Genomic DNA, 18,650 nt, shown 5'->3' with positions numbered 1-18,650 from the left:
CAATTTTTATGACCAATCATGAACAACGGTATTGCCTTTTCCAAATGTTTAAAGATTTCTGAAAAATCTCGATCATTAAAAAAATAAGTGGTTTGGTCATTGATAGTTGCTGCTTTTTTCGTCACAACCACGAAAATTATTCTCCTAAGAATACTTCCACTATAAAATATCTATTCGTAAAAAATGCTTACAAAAGTAAAATGACAAATTCCACGAGAATACCTCGCAGCCCGGTATAATTGATGTCAGGGCCTGGTACCGGACCACGGCCCAGTGGTTGAGAAACACTGATGTAGTGTCTGTTTCCATTATTTTTGCTGTATCATTGTACGTAGTCTGATTAGTGAACTGTGTTACTAGTCAATGATGCACTGGTATGCAGTGGTGAAGGAAAAGAACTGGCCATCCTTCTCCATTGTCTCCTGGCTTAGTTTCCTCATGAGTGATGTCTTGTTGGTGTCACTTATGAGCAGGCTTCGAGACTTTGGACCCGATACAATAAGTTTACTGTGCATGCACTATAGGTTGTTGACTCGCTGCAGGTAGATAGAGATGTGTTGAAGTAACAAAGTTGGTATTTAGAGTAGAATACGGTAAAATGGGGAAATACACATATGTACATTCTGAAAGTAAATATACATTACACAATGATAATGTCAAAAGAATGTGAAAAGCATTTAATCTCCTGTCTTTTATAAGCATTTGTGTTTAATTATACACAGTGTTAATGGTGGAAATAAGCATGAAGCAGTTTTAATTTTTTCATTTATCCTATTGGTCGTCTGTAGGAAGTGCAGTTACAGTACCGAATTGCAATGTACTACAAGATGCATTTTCAGTGTCTCAAACGTAAATCTTTTTTGGTTATCTGCCAAAGTTTGTAATGTAGAAAGCTATGCTCTACGTCGCATGACGTGATAGGAGCAAAACGAAAAAACGTAACATCATTGCAGTCTCTAAGAGACAGTCCTTTGTTCTTGGGTGACTCTATGTCCACTAATTTGCTGTTTATATTACACAATGTTCCATATCCGTTATTTTTACATGAAATTGATTTCCACTCCTGTTTTACACGTTCAGTAACCGGTGTACTTGTTGTCTCATTAATTCTCAGCATCATTTTCTAAATTAATTTGAGGGCTTCCGGCATCTCTTGCTCTGACTTTTCTAACCGTGTAATAGTTCCTACACAGTTTGAAAATATGTTTGTATGAAAACCAATTTATTCGTCAGAACCTTCAAATCCAGAGCGCATTTGTTAGCATTCATTCTACAATATCCCCATCCACTATACTCTTTACCACTATACTCAGTACGCCGTTATGCGGATTTCCCACTGAACTACTCTATTGGGTCTGAAGTCTCGAAGCCTGCTTATGAGGTTCCAACTAGTCTTCGGACTGCTGACTAAACATGCATAATACATCATGTGTACATAGAGGAAGTTTTATGATATAGCAAAAAAAATCTCCATTTTGAATCTTGCATACACCACTTTTAACACTTGAATATAATTAATTGATGAACTTTTATTGTTGAAGTGTGGTGTCAAATAGTGTGTGTGTACTGAAATTGATCTGTGTGTTGAGGATTTGATCGGGGTGTGTTTTAGTGTGTTTGTATATTTCATATTGTTCCAGTGTGTTGAGTTTTTGGTTCTTGGGTTGTGTGTGTGTGTAGGATTTCCATATCCGTATTTATGTTATTATATGTATGGTTAGTATTGGTTATGTGATCGGCGTATGTAGATGTATTGTGTCCTCTGGTTATAGCTTTAATGTGTTCTTTGTAGCATGTTTGGAATGATCTGCCTGTCTGTCCTATGTAGAACCTTCCAACAATAAAACACATCCTCCTAACAGGCAGAGAAGTTCGAGATGACACTGTGATCTAGTAGGCTCTGATGATGGTGCGTGAAGCACTGAAACAGCTGTAAGCCGGACAAATATTTCATATTTAACACGAGTAAGTCCACTAGTTCATCAATTTAAAAAAATCTACTTTACTTCGAGATTTGCGCTGAAAATAATGGAAACCTAGATCACTAACAGCTTTATTACTAGACACGACTCCACATTAAAAAACAACCAACCAATCACAGCAAGATTTATACGGAAATCACGTTTTTATTATACCTGGTATCCAAGAAGTGATTTTGGTCATGCCATTTGTCTGTCTTTCTGTCTGTATGCAACAATTTCTCCAAAAATATATTGAACAGATTTTCTTATTTTCAATATGAATGAATTAATACAATCGGAGATGATGTATATTTCTTTTATTTAAAATCAATGGATTTGTATTTAAACATAACATTGCAATTTTTTTTATAAATCTTCTCACCATTCGTGAGCTGCCACAAGAGACAAAGAGTACTTAACCACAGAAATTTTTACAAGTTCATTGAACCACTGATTTTGTGTTAACAATGAAATTCCTACATGTACATAGCTGCAAATAGTTATTTTTCTCCTCAAAGCTTGAGTCTCATTGCTGTCTTTAGGGACAATCTAGATAGTTACCAGATGCTATTCATGGCTCGAACTGCCGCATTCACATGATCCTCTATATGCATTGAGAAAATTGTTCCCAAGATTTGTAATGTCATGCCCATATTTTGAATGTTTTTAGAATTGACCAAATTTATAAATACTCTTTAATGAAATTCTATCATAAAAATAAAATGAAATTTGTAGCTCAGCCACATGCTCATAATACAAGACGAAATGAAATTCTTAAATTAGTTGAACCTAAATGTTTCACATCTGCTGCTTTACTACACAGTACAAATTATGGTCCACGGCTATATAATTCCATAATAAAATTTCATCCAGAATTGACCACTTTAACCAATGAAATTTTCAGATCCAGAATTAAAAAATTTATATGACAGACTTCCCTGTATATATATTATGTACCATGTATTGTAAAACAAGTTTATTTCTATCCTAAGTGTATTTTTCTATTTTATCTTGGTTACTATATCAACGGCGGCCGGGTAGCTCAGTTGGTAGAGCAGCTGGCTACGGACTGAAAGGTCCGGGGTTCGATCCCAGGTGGTGACAGGATTTTTTCTCGTTGCCAAACTTTCAGAACGGCCCCGAGGTTCACTCAGCCTCCTATAAAATTGAGTACCGGGTCTTTCCGGGGGTAAAAGGCGGTCAGAGCGTGGTGCCGACCACACCACCTCATTCTAGTGCCGAGGTCATGGAAAGCATGGGGCTCTACCTCCATGCCCCCCAAGTGCCTTCATGGCATGTTACGGGGATACCTTTACCTTTTATCTTACTATATCAACATGACCTGCACTAATTATACTACTAATAATAATTTAATATTAATCCATCAATCTAAACATCGTCTCTTTTTTCACTCAGTTATTATTAGTATTATTATTTACTAATTTTATTACAATCTTTATGTGAGCTTTTTTCTTAAGTATTTTGTCTACAAAGTATGTGTATCAATGTAACGGAACTGTCCCCGAACACGAGCTTTGCTCTTTCGGGGTATTTTAATGTAACGTTTTTATGTATATGTTATTATTAAATAAATAAATAAATAAATAAATATACTTAAAATTTGTCACTGCACTTAGTGGCTGGTCTTCTATGTAGAAAATTTCTATCTTTCCCACTCTAAGGTAATCGAGATTGTCTTATTTCCATTTCGAGTTCGTTTCCCTCTGCCCAGTTATATTTGACATAGAGATTAGTCCAGCCACATGGTTAAGTAATGCCTAACACTTTTACAGTGAGAAATATGGGTACTGGAAGATGTGAATATGTTGCAAATCCTGAGGCAAATATCAACAAGTGTCTTGTATAAACAGTGAAAATATGACAACAAAACGCATTATTAATAGTTTCGAGAAAGCTGAAAAAAATGTACACTTTATAGTCGCACTCAAACCTCCTGACGTTTGCAGGTGTGTCTGCTTATCGGCGGTAGCCAATAGCGGCAGTGCTGCGTTGCAATATATGGGCACGTAGACTCACCACATACTCACCGTTTAGAAAGTCTCAAGATCAAATATTAAGTGCGCTCGGAAAATTGATATGTTGTAGTGACCCTGCATGTATATATGATGAATGTTTAAAGTTTTCTGAGCACACAGAAACAAAAACCACATTTCTACACCCATTGGCTTCAATTTTATGGATTAATACATTAAAACCCCCGATAAGACGCTGTTCAAGGGATCGTGTGTAAACCGCATATTAACCGGGACCGACTGTTTTCATCGCATTTCGTAAGATTTACAATTTTTCCAATACAGAAAGCACTTTTCGTATAACACTCATTGTAATTACACTCACAGAGACTTCAATACACTAAAAGACAACAAACTGACCAGCAAAAATTTTCATTCAATGGCCAAAATGCTTCATTGCTGTTACAGTACATTGCTGAAAATTATATCTAAAATATTCCACAAAAATAGCGTATTATGCGGGACTTGAGCGCAACAAACTGGGTATTTTACAAAGGCTTTATAGCCTATATGAAATGTGCGGGTATGTAATAACCGCTACTTTTGCAAGAATAAACTTTGACAGCATGGACATAATGCTATTTAGAGTTATGTTATTTCATTTGTACAGAAAATTACTATTTTATATTAAGCTTATCATTCAATTTATTTTATCACACTGCGCCTTTGTGTTATTCGACAACTTTATTAACCCTAATAAAAGTAAAACTATTAAAAAACCTGATACAAACTCAGCGAGTATGATTATTTACGTCTGACTCTACTAATTATTCTATATTTTGTGGCTTTTAATTTCATTCGATGCAATCTGATGATATTTATTTTTTTATATTAATATATTATTATTGTTATTATTATTATGATTATTATTATTATTATTATTATTATTGTTATTATTAAGCCTTCTACATCTCTCTATCAAACCAATCTCATGTAAAGGGTCGCGCTCCACAGTTTTAAAACTACTGCCGCTGAGAGACAGAGACGGAGAGTGCACGTGTAACAACATCGCGGTCGCATGTTATTGGCGCTCGCCAAACGTCAGGAGGTTTGAGCGTGGCTGTAGTTACAATGCCGTAAATAACAATTGCCTAAAGTAAGAAAATACTTTCGTACCGGTAATTAATTTTTTGCGTTAGGCTTCCATAAGTTTTTACATAAAAATATCAAGATTTAGAAACATTACAAAAGATTTTTTTTTAATATTGATTACACTTGATCCATCTCAGTATCAAGTCTCTTAAGTCATCGAGACCATTGCTGTCCCATCCTTATCAGTAATACCCCTTATTGCCACTTATCAAACATTTAGAATACACGAATGTTGATGTAATGTGTTAATGTTTTATTTAAGTTATACCTCAGAATGTAATCCTAAGAAGTTAAATCCATGATGAATTGTAGTTTTATTTTTCTTTTATAATCTGGAGTGGCTTTCTGAAGCAGAAAGAAATTTAATTACTGATGAACGAAAGTAAAATAATGTTCACAATTCATTGCTACTGGTAACTGAAGCATTAACTGGCTGGATATCTAGCCATCTCTTCTAGATATGTATATTCACAAACACTTTAACAAATGAACTTCCTTAGAATTAACAAATGAACTTCCTTAGAACTTACATATAACAAAAACTTAGACAATACTCTCGAAAATTCGTGAAAATAGGATTAAAATTATTGCAAACACTTCGTAAAAAATTTGTGTTTTTTCTGTTATGGAGTTACGAAATGTTTTCTCGAGCTTCGTATATCACTTTGTAAATAACTTTTTGAGCTAATGTAAATATTTATACTGCATATGGTAGTGATTGCAAGTATTACTATACTTCGTCCCATAATGTCTGACAGGAACGTAAACAGTTCCGGCAGAGAGAGAGAGAGAGAGATAGATAGAGAGAGAGAGAAGTATTATTGCTATTGAACCAATGACATGCTTATCTTCATGTTGCGAGGTTTGAAGCGTTCTACCTCCTCCCAACTTTAAGACAAGCGTGGAATGAGACCTCTGCCATTGGTGGAATAGCAATTAAACTTTTCCCTCTCTCAAGTCACTGTTTACATCCCCTGTCAGACATTGTGGAACAAAGTATAGTACCGGTAATAATTGTTTCGAGAGAATTCATGTTAATATAATTTCTTTTAGTGGATAGCTGCTAGGTTCAGTGTCATCATAAGTATTATCACTGTAACATAATATAAATTGCACTGTATTTCTAAGAGAAATTTATCTTAAATTGTCCTTTAAAGTTTTATTGATAATTTCACATTAATTTCCAAATTATTTTAGCAAATCAAAACTGCTGCTGTTGACAGAAGTGGAAGAAATACTAATATAATCATCTGTATGAATATTATCTTCTGTGTGATCTTAATTTCATACATTAAAATGTTTATGAAGCTTGTATCTGCGTTGTTAATATAGTTTAACTACAACAATGGCCTTTGAGATAAGATCTAAATTCTATAGCACTGAAAATGGAATAACATACCAGTATCGTCTTCCATTTTGAATCTTGCATACACCACTTTTAACACTTGAATATAATTAATTGATGAACTAGTGGACTTATTCGTGTTAACCATTGAACACAACAAGTATGCAGACAACATAATATACTGGCACAGATATGTAGACGATATACTCATACTATACAAAGGAAACAAAAGACAAATACACAAACTACACCAATACATAAACAAATTACACCCAAAACTTCAATACACACTAGAACTTGAAAACAACAACTCCATAAATTTCCTAGACATCACCATAACAAAAATCGACAACAAACACACCTTCAAAATATACAGAAAACCAACCACCACCACCACCACACACATACACAACACATCTAACCACCCCATACAACACAAACATGCTGCATTCAGGACAATGGTACACAGATTACTCAACATACCCATGAACCAACAACACTACAATGAAGAAGTGAACACAATCAAATACATAGCACAAGAAAACGGATACAATCCAAACATAATAGACAACATCATAAGGAAGACAAAACAAAAACTTAACAAACACAAAAATACACAAAACACAACACAAACACAAGAACACAAGAAATACATCACACTAACATATGAAAACAAAAGCACACATAAGATCGCATCTTCATTCAGAAAACAGAAATACAACATAACATACAGAACAGAAAACACACTACAAAGACATCTCAACACACAAAAACACAAACAAATAAATACGACCACACAGGTGTATACAAACTCAAATGTAATAGTTGCGACAAGTTCTACATAGGACAGACAGGCAGATCATTCCAAACATGCTACAAAGAACACATTAAAGCTATAACCAGAGGATACAATACATCTACATACGCCGATCACATAACCAATACTAACCATACATACAATAACATAAATGGAAATCCTACACACACAACCCAAGAACCAAAAACTCGACACACTAGAACAATACGAAATATACAAACACACTAAAACACACACCGATCAAATCCTCAACACACAGATCAATTTCAGTACACACACACTATTCGACTCCACACTTCAACACCTTCCAACAATAAAACACACCCTCCTAACAGGCAGAGAAGTTCGAGATGACACCGCGATCTAGTAGGCTCTGATGATGGTGCGTGAAGCACTGAAACAGCTGGAAGCCAGACAAATATTACATATTTAACATGAGTAAGTCCACTAGTTCATCAATTAAGTATCGTCTTATTACATAAAAGAAATAAATTAACTAGAAGAATACGTAGACTTGTTTACGGGTTTAGTTGCTGGGTCAACCAAAATAGTATATTTACATTGTGTAGTGATCCGAGCCTTCCTTCTATGATGAATTGTTTGTTATGTTGATTCAGTTTTTCTCAACTTCTCTTGAAACACTAACTTTACATTATTTTGTGACCGGTGCTTCTGTATGGTTGTGAAACTTGGACTCTCACTCTGAGAGAGGAACATAGGTTAAGGGTATTTGAGAATAAGGTGCTTAGGAAAATATTTGGGGCTAAGCAGGACGAAGTTACAGGAGAATGGAGGAAGTTACACAACACAGAACTGCACGCATTGTATTCTTCACCTAACATAATTAGGAACTTAAAATCCAGACGTTTGAGATGGGCAGGGCATGTAGCACGTATGGGCAAATCCAGAAATGCATATAGAGTGTTAGTTGGGAGACCGGAGGGAAAAAGACCTTTAGGGAGGCCGAGACGTAGATGGGAAGATAATATTAAAATGGATTTGAGGGAGGTGGGGTATGATGATAGAGACTGGATTAATCTTGCACAGGATAGGGACCAATGGTGGGCTTATGTGAGGGCGGTAATGAACCTTCGGGTTCCTTAAAAGCCATTTGTAAGTAAGTAAGATGTAGACTATTGTATCTTTTCAAGTTCAACAATATTTTTTTGAACAAGTGTTATATATGAGGTATATTTTAGAATTTAAGAGTGATTACTCTAAACTGAGCCTCAACTTTTTCGGTACATATGCCTCTTATTGTTTTATATAAGATTAAGGGACGAATTGAATTGTGAAAAATTATCGTACTTATTTCCTATTAAATGCATTTCTTTAACGAAAGTTACCCCAAATGCATAACTTTGAGCACACATGCAACTAGGGATTGTTTGGTACTGAAGTATTTGGCCTAATTACTGCCCTTTTTTTAAACGCATTTTGAACACGAGGAGTGATTATATTTGTAAATGTACTTCAAATCAGTACAGACGTGCAACTTTCTTTTATTTTATATAGATGAGATGTAACTCAATATGTTTCACAAACATAATTATTCACTAAAGTAGATAATATCTCTTAACATATAGTCTGCTAGGCTAACGCTATCTTTATAAATAGTGCCATAAATTACATTAGGTGAACATAAAAGTAAAATACTTACAAATATGGGACTACAATTGAAATTATAACCTTCAGTGCAAATAGGCCTACTGAAAGCCATACATAAATTTTGATAAATTTTGTAAGAAAATAATGATACATGTAATAATGAAGTTTCAAATATCAGTATCGAAAATGTACCCTCTATCTTACGTTCTTTAAAAAATATGCATATTAGCTTTCCTGTCTTCAAAACACTTGTTGTAATGCTGCTTTTGCAAGAATAAACTGTTCGTTTTGTTTAACCCGAGATCAACATAAAATTGAATGCCATGAATGTTATTCGTGGAAATACGAGTACATAGATCATTATACATCAATTTAATCTGTAAATTATAAGATGCCAGTTGATGGAAAATAATAAGTTAAATTGCACAAAAAATGGTGGTTATTCGTGATTTGTCGTCCATTCTGTATTATAAACTAAACTTTTTTTTTTAAAGACGTATGAAACACTGTTCTGAAATAGTGACAATAAAGTTATTTTGCATTAATTTTCATGACATAATTCTTTTTCGTATTTTTAGGTACTTCTTTATTTGAATCACTGTGTAATTTATTTTTTATTTACTTTTTTTTTCTTATTTTCTGTCTTTTGTTGCATTCGTTCTTCCTCTCTTTTTTTTTATTTTATATCTTCCTTTCTCTTTTCATCACACATTCTTGTACTTTCCACAGAATTATGTATTTATTGTTCTTTGGCATGTTAGTGTGTTTAAACTGGAAGCTTAGTAATGGTTTCGTTGAACTGACAATGTATTCATACATTGATTAGTGCATAACTAAATTTTAATAAAATCAGGGCAGTATTTTTAAATGGAAATGTGCGCGAATACGTTTGAAACAAAGAAATTGACGGTACCATAACCAGTTTATATATTGATAAATTTGGGATGATATAGTTATAATTATATGAATTCTTACTTTTGAATTTATTTCTACATACCTATAGGAAATGAAATAGCTGGTTTGCAAAGAGGTGATTTCATTCGCTATCTAGGAGTCAATTTTTATGACTAGATTAATTTTGATCCTCTTTCAACATTGTCTAAACTAAGAACAAATGTAGAATTGCTTATTTCTTCACCACACTTACAAGCGGATCAAAAATACATCATTAACACCTCAATCTGTCCTAGTCTAATATATCCATTTCAGACAGTGCCTCCAAAAAAATTTCTAATAAATTCATAGTGGATGCAGATATTATGAAAAGGGGTGTGCTGAAAGAAATACTGCAACTGCCTAATGACCTTCCTACAGATATGTTGTATACAGACACAAAATTCAAGGGATTAGGTTTATTCTGTTCAGCATGGGAATTATACTTACAAAATATAAACGCATGTAAGATATTGCTTGAATCCAATAATTCCTTCCTACATGCTACAAGGAAATTATCCCAAGGAATTACATCCAGTCTCACAGCACTCAATATCACCGAATCAGCAAATATTTTGGACAAGTACGGCACTGTAGATACGCGAAAGGTAAGGCAAGTATTAAGAGAAAAAGCGTTTGAGAACTGGAGCCAGAAAAAACATAAAGGCAAAGGCGTGCTCTTTTACCAACAATATACCCCGGCCAATAAGTGGATCCGGAATCACAAGGGTCTTTCCTGTAGTGAGTGGAGGGAAGCAATCAAGATGAATGCAAACATGTCAGCTGTGCGTAGTGTACCTGGCAGGTCTTCGGACAGTAACCTCTGTCGACGTTGCGACAGGGAGGTTGAAACCCTTGCCCATGTCCTGGGGGCCTGTCCACACGGTGAACTTCTACGAAATACGCGGCATCATACAGTAAGATCTATAATAGCAACAGCCTTAAGGAACAAAGGTTATTCAGTATATGAAGAACTACATGGCATATCCAGTGAGGGCAGCAATCGAAGAATTGACATAATTGCATTTAAACCTCCCTCTCTTGAAGGTTACATCATAGAACCTACTGTGAGATTCGAATCGCACGAACACCAGTCAGAAGAAGTACACGAGAAAAAAAGGAATATATATGAACCTTCCATCAGTTTTTATAAGGACAAATACCATCTGGAATCCATCATCATTACGGGACTAATGATAGGAGCCTGTGGGACCATAGCCCGGTTCCTAGTCGACTTCTGTAAATCTTTTGGCCTGCATAAAAGTATTTTAAGAGATCTAACACTTGCAGCACTCAAAAGCTCAATAGCTATTTTCAGGCATCATACATATGGACCATTATTAATTCACATCTCCTTGACGTTACTTCGTTTAATATCATGTGTTTCAATATAATTCAAATTGTTTATTTTTCACTCTAACAACAATTTATCACTAAGCCTCAAGGCATTTACTCTATTGTATCATGGTACTCTTTGTCGATGGCAACCTGTAGTGGTGACAGGAAGAAATTAAATCAAATGTATATTATAATCTAAATAATTCACATTGAAAGGAATATAAAAAAAAGTACCAGTATGTCATATTACTAGGCTCTTTCCTTTAAACATAAACTTAGATAGTGTTACGTTGTATGTGCTTATTTGAGCAGGCGATGTACGTGTATCCTTAACATCTTGTGAGACAAGTGCCCAACTTTAATGAAACTTGATTAGAGTATTATAGGTATAACTCAAGGCCATATTCCAAATCCCATATATTTAACTGGTCAAATATGATGGATATTCGAACTAATATAATTTAACATATAATCCTAAATTTTATACTCTACTTAAAATTATAAAAACCTAATACATACATACATTTCTGAAATACATTTCTGAAAAAGCTGGTAAAAGATTCTCCCTTCTAAAAAGACTAGCAGGAAAGAAATGGGGATGCTCTTAGGAATACTTTGAACACTACATACAAAATGTTTATACAGCCAGTGCTGACATACCGCGGAGAAATTTTAATTACTTCACCTTTCATAAACGACATAGAATATGTTCAAAACCAAGCTCTCAGACTCATTACTGGTGGAATCAAAACAACGCCAATAGATTCTATGAGATTCCTCACTAATATTAACAGCATCAAAATGACAATAGAAGAAGAAGCACTGATTCAGTATGAAAAACTTATCAGATTACCAGGAAACAATTGGCATTCATACAGTCCTCTTTGTAGATTGAAAACTAAAAAAAGTTTCATATCCATTGTTCAAGAATTAAAACAGAAAATCAGTATCCCGAATTTAAAAGAAAACTTACAAATTAAACCAAACCCTTTAACTCTATTAAATATAGAATATAATCTAAATTTAACAGAAGAAATACTGAAATCAGAAGTAAACACTGAAATACTGAAACAATTGTCTTTAGAGACAATTAATATTAGGTATCCTCCACAAAACTGGCTTCATTTATACACTGATGGATCCTTGATCTCCAGAGAACACGGTGCCGGTGCAGGTGTTACGTGCTGTCTCTTCTCACTTTATAGATCTCTTGGATATGGAACAACAAGTTCTGATGGTGAAATCATTGCAATAAGTGAATGTCTCAGGAATCTTCTATGCCACATCAATAAATTTAGGAATGCAGTTATATTGTCAGACTTCAAAGCAGCTATTCTATCAATCGTCTCTAAACACACACCTTCATCTCAAACAGCAGAAATAACTAAAATGCTCTCTCAATTAATATCACTCAATAAAAGAATTGTATTCCAATGGATACCATCCCATTGTGGAATCCTGGGAAACGAGAATGCGGATGGTTTAGCAAAGAAGGGCAGCACTGCTACTTACAGACCTGTTACTAAATCTACGTATTACTCTGTGAAGAGATTTATTGAATCTACATACTTAGACTTCAACAAACAAAATTTGATAACTCAATCCCAAGGGAAAAAATGGAACTCTCTGCATCAAAATCCACAATTAATTCCCGATTTACCACGAAAATCGTTTGTAGCTGCATTTAAATTGGCAACAGGCCATGATTGTTTGGCCAAACACCTGCATAGAATTGGAATATATCAGTCCCCTAACTGCCCATTGTGCAACTCAAACCAAGAAATGGCTTCGGAACACCTCAAAATCTGTGCTTCAGTGGCTGGTCATGATAATATCTTTGAAAAATATTGGAGTGCAAGAGGTCAAATGACTTTATTGTCAAATGCCTGGCATTAGAAAACAACGACAACATAAAAACGTTTTTCGAGAAGTGATAAAATCATGACCATGAAAATTTAATGGATTTATTGGTATAGATGACAAATTAATGAACTGTAGAGAGTGACGATACTGCCAGAAATATCGAATGAAATGTTCCTAACAAATATCTGTTCATATATTTATTGTCTATGTGCTGTGATGGCCTTAAATTTTACTAAGTGGTCTGCAATAGAAGCAGACTAATCCACTTACAGTGCAGGAACCAGATTTTCATTGAAAGACAAATGTGATATGAGCAGAAAAAGTTATTATACATACTCGTATTCTCGACATATAAGCTAATGTCCAAAGTTGCCTTATTATATTCTTTTGTTCTTTTTATGTTTCTTAAAAAATTTCTTATTCCTTTTGTTTATTTTTATATACTTCTTCAATTGCTTTCTTTCTTGCACGTAACCTTCCTTCCATCCTTCCTAACTTCCTTCCCTTCTGAGGCTTGTAAAAAATTTGTGCTTGGTTTCTTTTATTTTTGTTTCGCATCTAATCTGCATCTGTCTTGAAATGTTTTCCGCCATAAGATGTAAGGGTCTGGATTTTTTAGTCGCAGAATTTAGTTCTTAGGACTCGAAATCTAGTCCCATTTAGTATCATAATTATGTTCATTTAAGGTACCAGCAATTCAATAAGAGAAAATAGCCCACGCTGAACGATGTACAAACTAGTGACTTTCCATTACAGGTAATTTTTTCCACCTATGCCAGCTATAATGCTATGACAGAGACTCTGGTGAGCAAAATAGGCGGGACAGAGGTGCAAACGTGTGGGGGACTGTATCTTCTTTATTGTTATCTGCCATCATGCAATAATATTACAAATTAAAAATGTCAGTATGAAACAAAATTCGAAATGTTTCAATTTTTATATAAATTAGCATTTAATAAGCTCTATTACAGTCGCTTGTTTCGGGATGACAGCTGTTTTTTTAATGATATATTGAAGAAAATCACAATATAGAAATTTGAGATTAGAAAAAATAGATTAAATACGATGTTTGAAACTGATTTTATAATGCTGGTTCGTGTAAAGAAAATTAAGTCTAAAATTGATTTACCAGTGTAGATTATGAACAAGTTCCTCTTAGTACTGGTAGGTGATAGTGTTTTGCACAGACAGACAGACATGCTGAAGCTCACTTCTCTCATTTCCATTTTTATACAGCATCACAATAATTTATGTATGCTTAACGTAATGAGAACATAAAAGACTGAACAGAAATAATAGGCCCACTCTTTTTGATCCTTGCTCACTATTCTCAAATATTTCTTTTCTCTCTCTCTTCATTAGCTATATCTAAATCTTCTAACTTGTGTTATAGAATATAATAATTAGACTTCGTTGAATTGCCACACGCAGCATGCAATCAGGTTGCCGATGTACGGTAGTGTAGAGGAGGTGAGCGACCACTCTGCCTCGTAGTATAAGCAGTTCATGTTAAGAGTTGTGACTGGTCCAAATAGATAGAGCAGCTACAGCTAATGTATACCTATGTAAGCACTTGTTTTTTTGCATTACTGTGGTTGGAATAGTCAAAGCTTAACATTTGTTCAGTGTAGACAAGAATTCAATCAAACATACTACAATGAGAGTGTTGCTGTTACAAACAATTGCCCCTGGAATACCCTTACCTCCACAGCCAGTCTTGACCCATTGGGAACGTGGTTGGATTCTGTTAATTATTATGCAGAACATTACAGCAAAATAATGGAGGTAATCAATGCATTGGATAGCACAGACAGTTCCGCTGTTGCAACTGTAAAATCATTGCCTTCTGAACAGCTATTGGATTCTAATTTTTAAATCGTGTCCAAAAGCATCATCCTGTTAGAATCGTCTAAACTACAACTCTCAGAAGCCCTTAATATAGTGGATAAAGTATCACAAACCGTTATCCAAAATAACAATTCACTAATTTCAGAAAAAGTGAAATGTAAGTTGCGAAACATTATTGCTAAAAATTCTGCCTATTCACAACTTCGTATCATAAATGATGTACTATCAGGTCACGACAAGACGTCTGAAGTTGGTGTACTAAAAAGTAGTGACTTTCCGTTCTTCAAATATGCACGTATTACATCGTGTGATGTTGAACGTACATTTTCCCAATATAAAAACTGTTTAAGTGACCATCGGAGGAGATTACTTTTTCAGTCACTCAAAATGTACGTAACTCTTCACTCCAATGCACATATTCAAGGATGATGTGAGTAGCTTACATTAAATTTTAAGAGTTAATATATCTCACTATAAAATAATTGTGTATTTACATGTTTAGACATTTCCTACTTAAATGATCATTCATTATATTTCTTGAATGCAGGATACAGGTTTTATTGTAACCGTAGTATACTGCTCAGTGTTTACATTCGAGGCATGCTCCATCCTTTGCTCGCCCCCCTTCTCATACAGTCCATACCGCTTGCGCAGTAAACCTTACGATTCTCGTGGCAATTCCACGAAGTCTAATAATAATTATAAATACAAGAGATCATCTTAGTATGAATAGAAATTCGTAGCAATAATCGTTGTTCATATTCCAAAATTATCAGCTGAGTGGCCAGAAATTTAACAAAAAAAACTCAAAGCATGCATTTTAGATGAAAATATGACATAAGTTACTTAAGGATTTAACACAGAAAACTTTTCTGGGAACCAAAATTGCACAATTTGATACTTTGTTTGTCAAACATGTAAATTGAATTAAACACAGACAGTATTTTCCTTTTCATAAAATTAATTTGAGTAAATAAACGTTTACACTCTTCAGTAATGCAGTGTCATAGATCATTAATTTCCTTTAAATTTCGTCAGTTGGTATAGCGCTGGCCTTCTATGCCCGAGGTTGTGGGTTCAATCCCGGACCAGGTCAGTGGCATTTAAATGTGCTTAAATGCGACAGAGTCATGTCAGTAGATTTACTGGCATGTAAAAGAACTCCTGCGGTACAAAATTTTGGCACACCAGCGACGCTGTTATAACCTCGACAGTTGCGAGTGTCGTTAAATAAAACATAACATTTTCCTTTAAATTTCTCATAATTTTTAGTTCTAAATTTCTTATAGAATTTTTCTTTTGGTATATATTAAAATATATAAAAATAATACAAAAATCAATATGATTTTTAATTTCTGTTTGGAGTTTTCTTGTAAGGACTTTCCATTTTATTTATCTTGGACATAGCCAATAAATTGTTTTCTCTGTATGTGCCACCTTAATTGTTACACTTAACAACACAAACCAGATATTGTGTTTTAAATTAAATATAACTGTGTAATAGAAATGACATGATAGAATATTACAGTTTCTGTTTCTTACATGTTTTTTTTTTTTTTTTTGGTGACGTCAGGTGGTACAACACGTGCCCAATGGGAAGATGTCACAGGCTCAACACCTCTTACGTTTGTCAACGACTGCGTATCCTTCACAACCACGGTATCTGCACGCTTCTGGCTCATGGACTGCCGCAACATTGGCGAAGCAACTAAGATGGCCACCGAATTGTACAAGGAGGCGATACATGTTCCCTTCATGGCAAAGTGAGTTCCACCAACATAGTTTGTCATATTGCATGAATCATATACACATAACACACACACATTTATTAACACTTACACACTGTGTTCTGTGTTCCTGAGTTGGTGTGATGTTGCTTCTAACCTGTATATTGTATAGTTTCTAAAATGTGTATGGTCTCGTAATACCTTGCATTAATTTCTCTGTTATAGAAATGCTATGATTCATAGTAAAATCACAGTCTACTATATACAGTCGCGAAGCTCAATGTGTAGTAAAAATGCAACCATGGGTAGGCCCACCACTAGGATCGCTACTATCGCCTCATTATCGCAGATCTCTCTCCTAGCAGACGACAAAATATGTTACAGTTTCGTTGTCGTGTTCTTTTGGAAAAATTAACACCTTCCTTCCATTATTGAAATATTAGATGCATAAAGTTAATTTATTATTTTAATGAAGTATATTAAATTCCACCATAAACTCGAAGATACCTGCAAGAAATAAGTTAATATAATTTTTGTTTGTGCAAAACGAACTGAAATTTACTATAATAGCTTCACTCATTCAAGATTATAGCAATAATTAACTATGAAACCAATAAATATTAATTTGCATTTCCTTTTACAACAATAATAATGGAAATATGAATTAATGGACTAACTTACGTGTACCGGTACTTGTAGTGTAGGCTTACGTAGTTAACAAAGTGGGATGAGGTTAAGCAATAATAATCACACCAGAATTGGAAATAAAACGTGATCAATAAATTTTATTGTAACAAACTTTTTCTACGTCTCTAGTAAAGCAACAAATAAAAATAAACAAGAAAATTAACAGCTATAATTAAAAACATATCCTCTGACAAAAAAAGTAGGCCTAAGCAAAAATAATCCCACCAGAATTGAAAATAAAACGTGATCAATAAATTTCATTCAAACAAACTTAATTTTTCTACGTCTTTAGTAAAATAACACATAAAAATAATAACAAAATTAATAGCTACAATTAAAAATATATCCTGTGAAAAAAAAAGTTGACCTAACCTTTATTTCTCTGGAAATTTAGCAGCCTAAGTGACAGAACTTTAACCGGTATCTAATGTCCTTTCGGTTAGACTGAAACATTTCATTGTGAAATTTAAGGATATAATGTATTCCAACAGTCACAAAGAACTTCAAAATTAAGAGTTTTGTTTCTGCACAGCATTCTTGTGGAAACCCAGGAACCTTTCTGAATCTTTCGGAAATCGGAAAAAGGATAACTCTGGCCTCTTTCTCTTACTGTTGCTACAATTTATAGCACTACAAACGTCTCCTCCTTTCCCATATTATTATTCCAGTTATTATATTTTAGCCATTAACATTTTCATTACAACCAATAAGGAACATTTCACAAACATCAATGTGAAATACGCAACGAGCTAACACTCGATAGAAATAAGACACAGTCCAAAGTCGACCATGGACAGTCTATTGTTTCTAGTTGCTAACCACTTGGAGCGCTTTATCACGAGATTTGCAAAAAAACACTTCAAGCTTCGCGACTGTATATAGTAGACTGTGTTAATATTTAGCTTTGAAATAATAATAATTTGAAGACCTCATATTAGTTTTTCGACTGTCAGTCATAGACAGTTAGCAAATTAATAAATATGATAGGAGGCATGTGACAGTGTAGTAATTAGGTGCTACGCTACAAATTCGAAGGTTGCGATTTCACTTCCTTGTTGAGTCATGGATTTTTTCCAATTGATCTAGTCCTTCCAGCTGCACTAAGTTTTGGGGTCACTCAGCCTGTAACAAAAATGAGTGCCAGAGCGTTTTCCTGGGGTTAAAGGCAGCAAGCACGTAGGACTGATGTCCGGTACTAGTTATGTAATATGCAATGAGGTGGGCGAGACCTCATTGATATTTGATACATATATAATGTTAACAGTTTTCAGAAACTGTTGTCGAATATGGCCATAAAGTCATTTAATATGCGCTCCTGTATATATATGACGTGTATCATCTTAAATGCAGGTAGTAATGCCGTAACATAATACTACGAGAGGAGTTCGGTCGGCGTCG

General features: G+C 34.4%; 1 protein-coding gene across 1 annotated transcript in view; it reads left to right on the top strand.

Annotated features, from left to right (window-relative positions):
* LOC138712556 (ankyrin-3-like) overlaps positions 1–18,650 on the top strand; it is a 226,464-nt gene that overhangs the window by 191,796 nt on the left and 16,018 nt on the right. Inside the window, exon 2 of the mRNA XM_069844480.1 lies at positions 16,412–16,601. Within this exon, the coding sequence (XP_069700581.1) occupies positions 16,412–16,601 (190 nt within the window). The remainder of the gene's footprint in view (positions 1–16,411; positions 16,602–18,650) is intronic.

Source organism: Periplaneta americana, chromosome 13, assembly GCF_040183065.1.
Source record: "Periplaneta americana isolate PAMFEO1 chromosome 13, P.americana_PAMFEO1_priV1, whole genome shotgun sequence".
Lineage (NCBI taxonomy): Eukaryota > Metazoa > Arthropoda > Insecta > Blattodea > Blattidae > Periplaneta > Periplaneta americana.
This window is presented reverse-complemented; position numbering and strand designations above follow the sequence as displayed.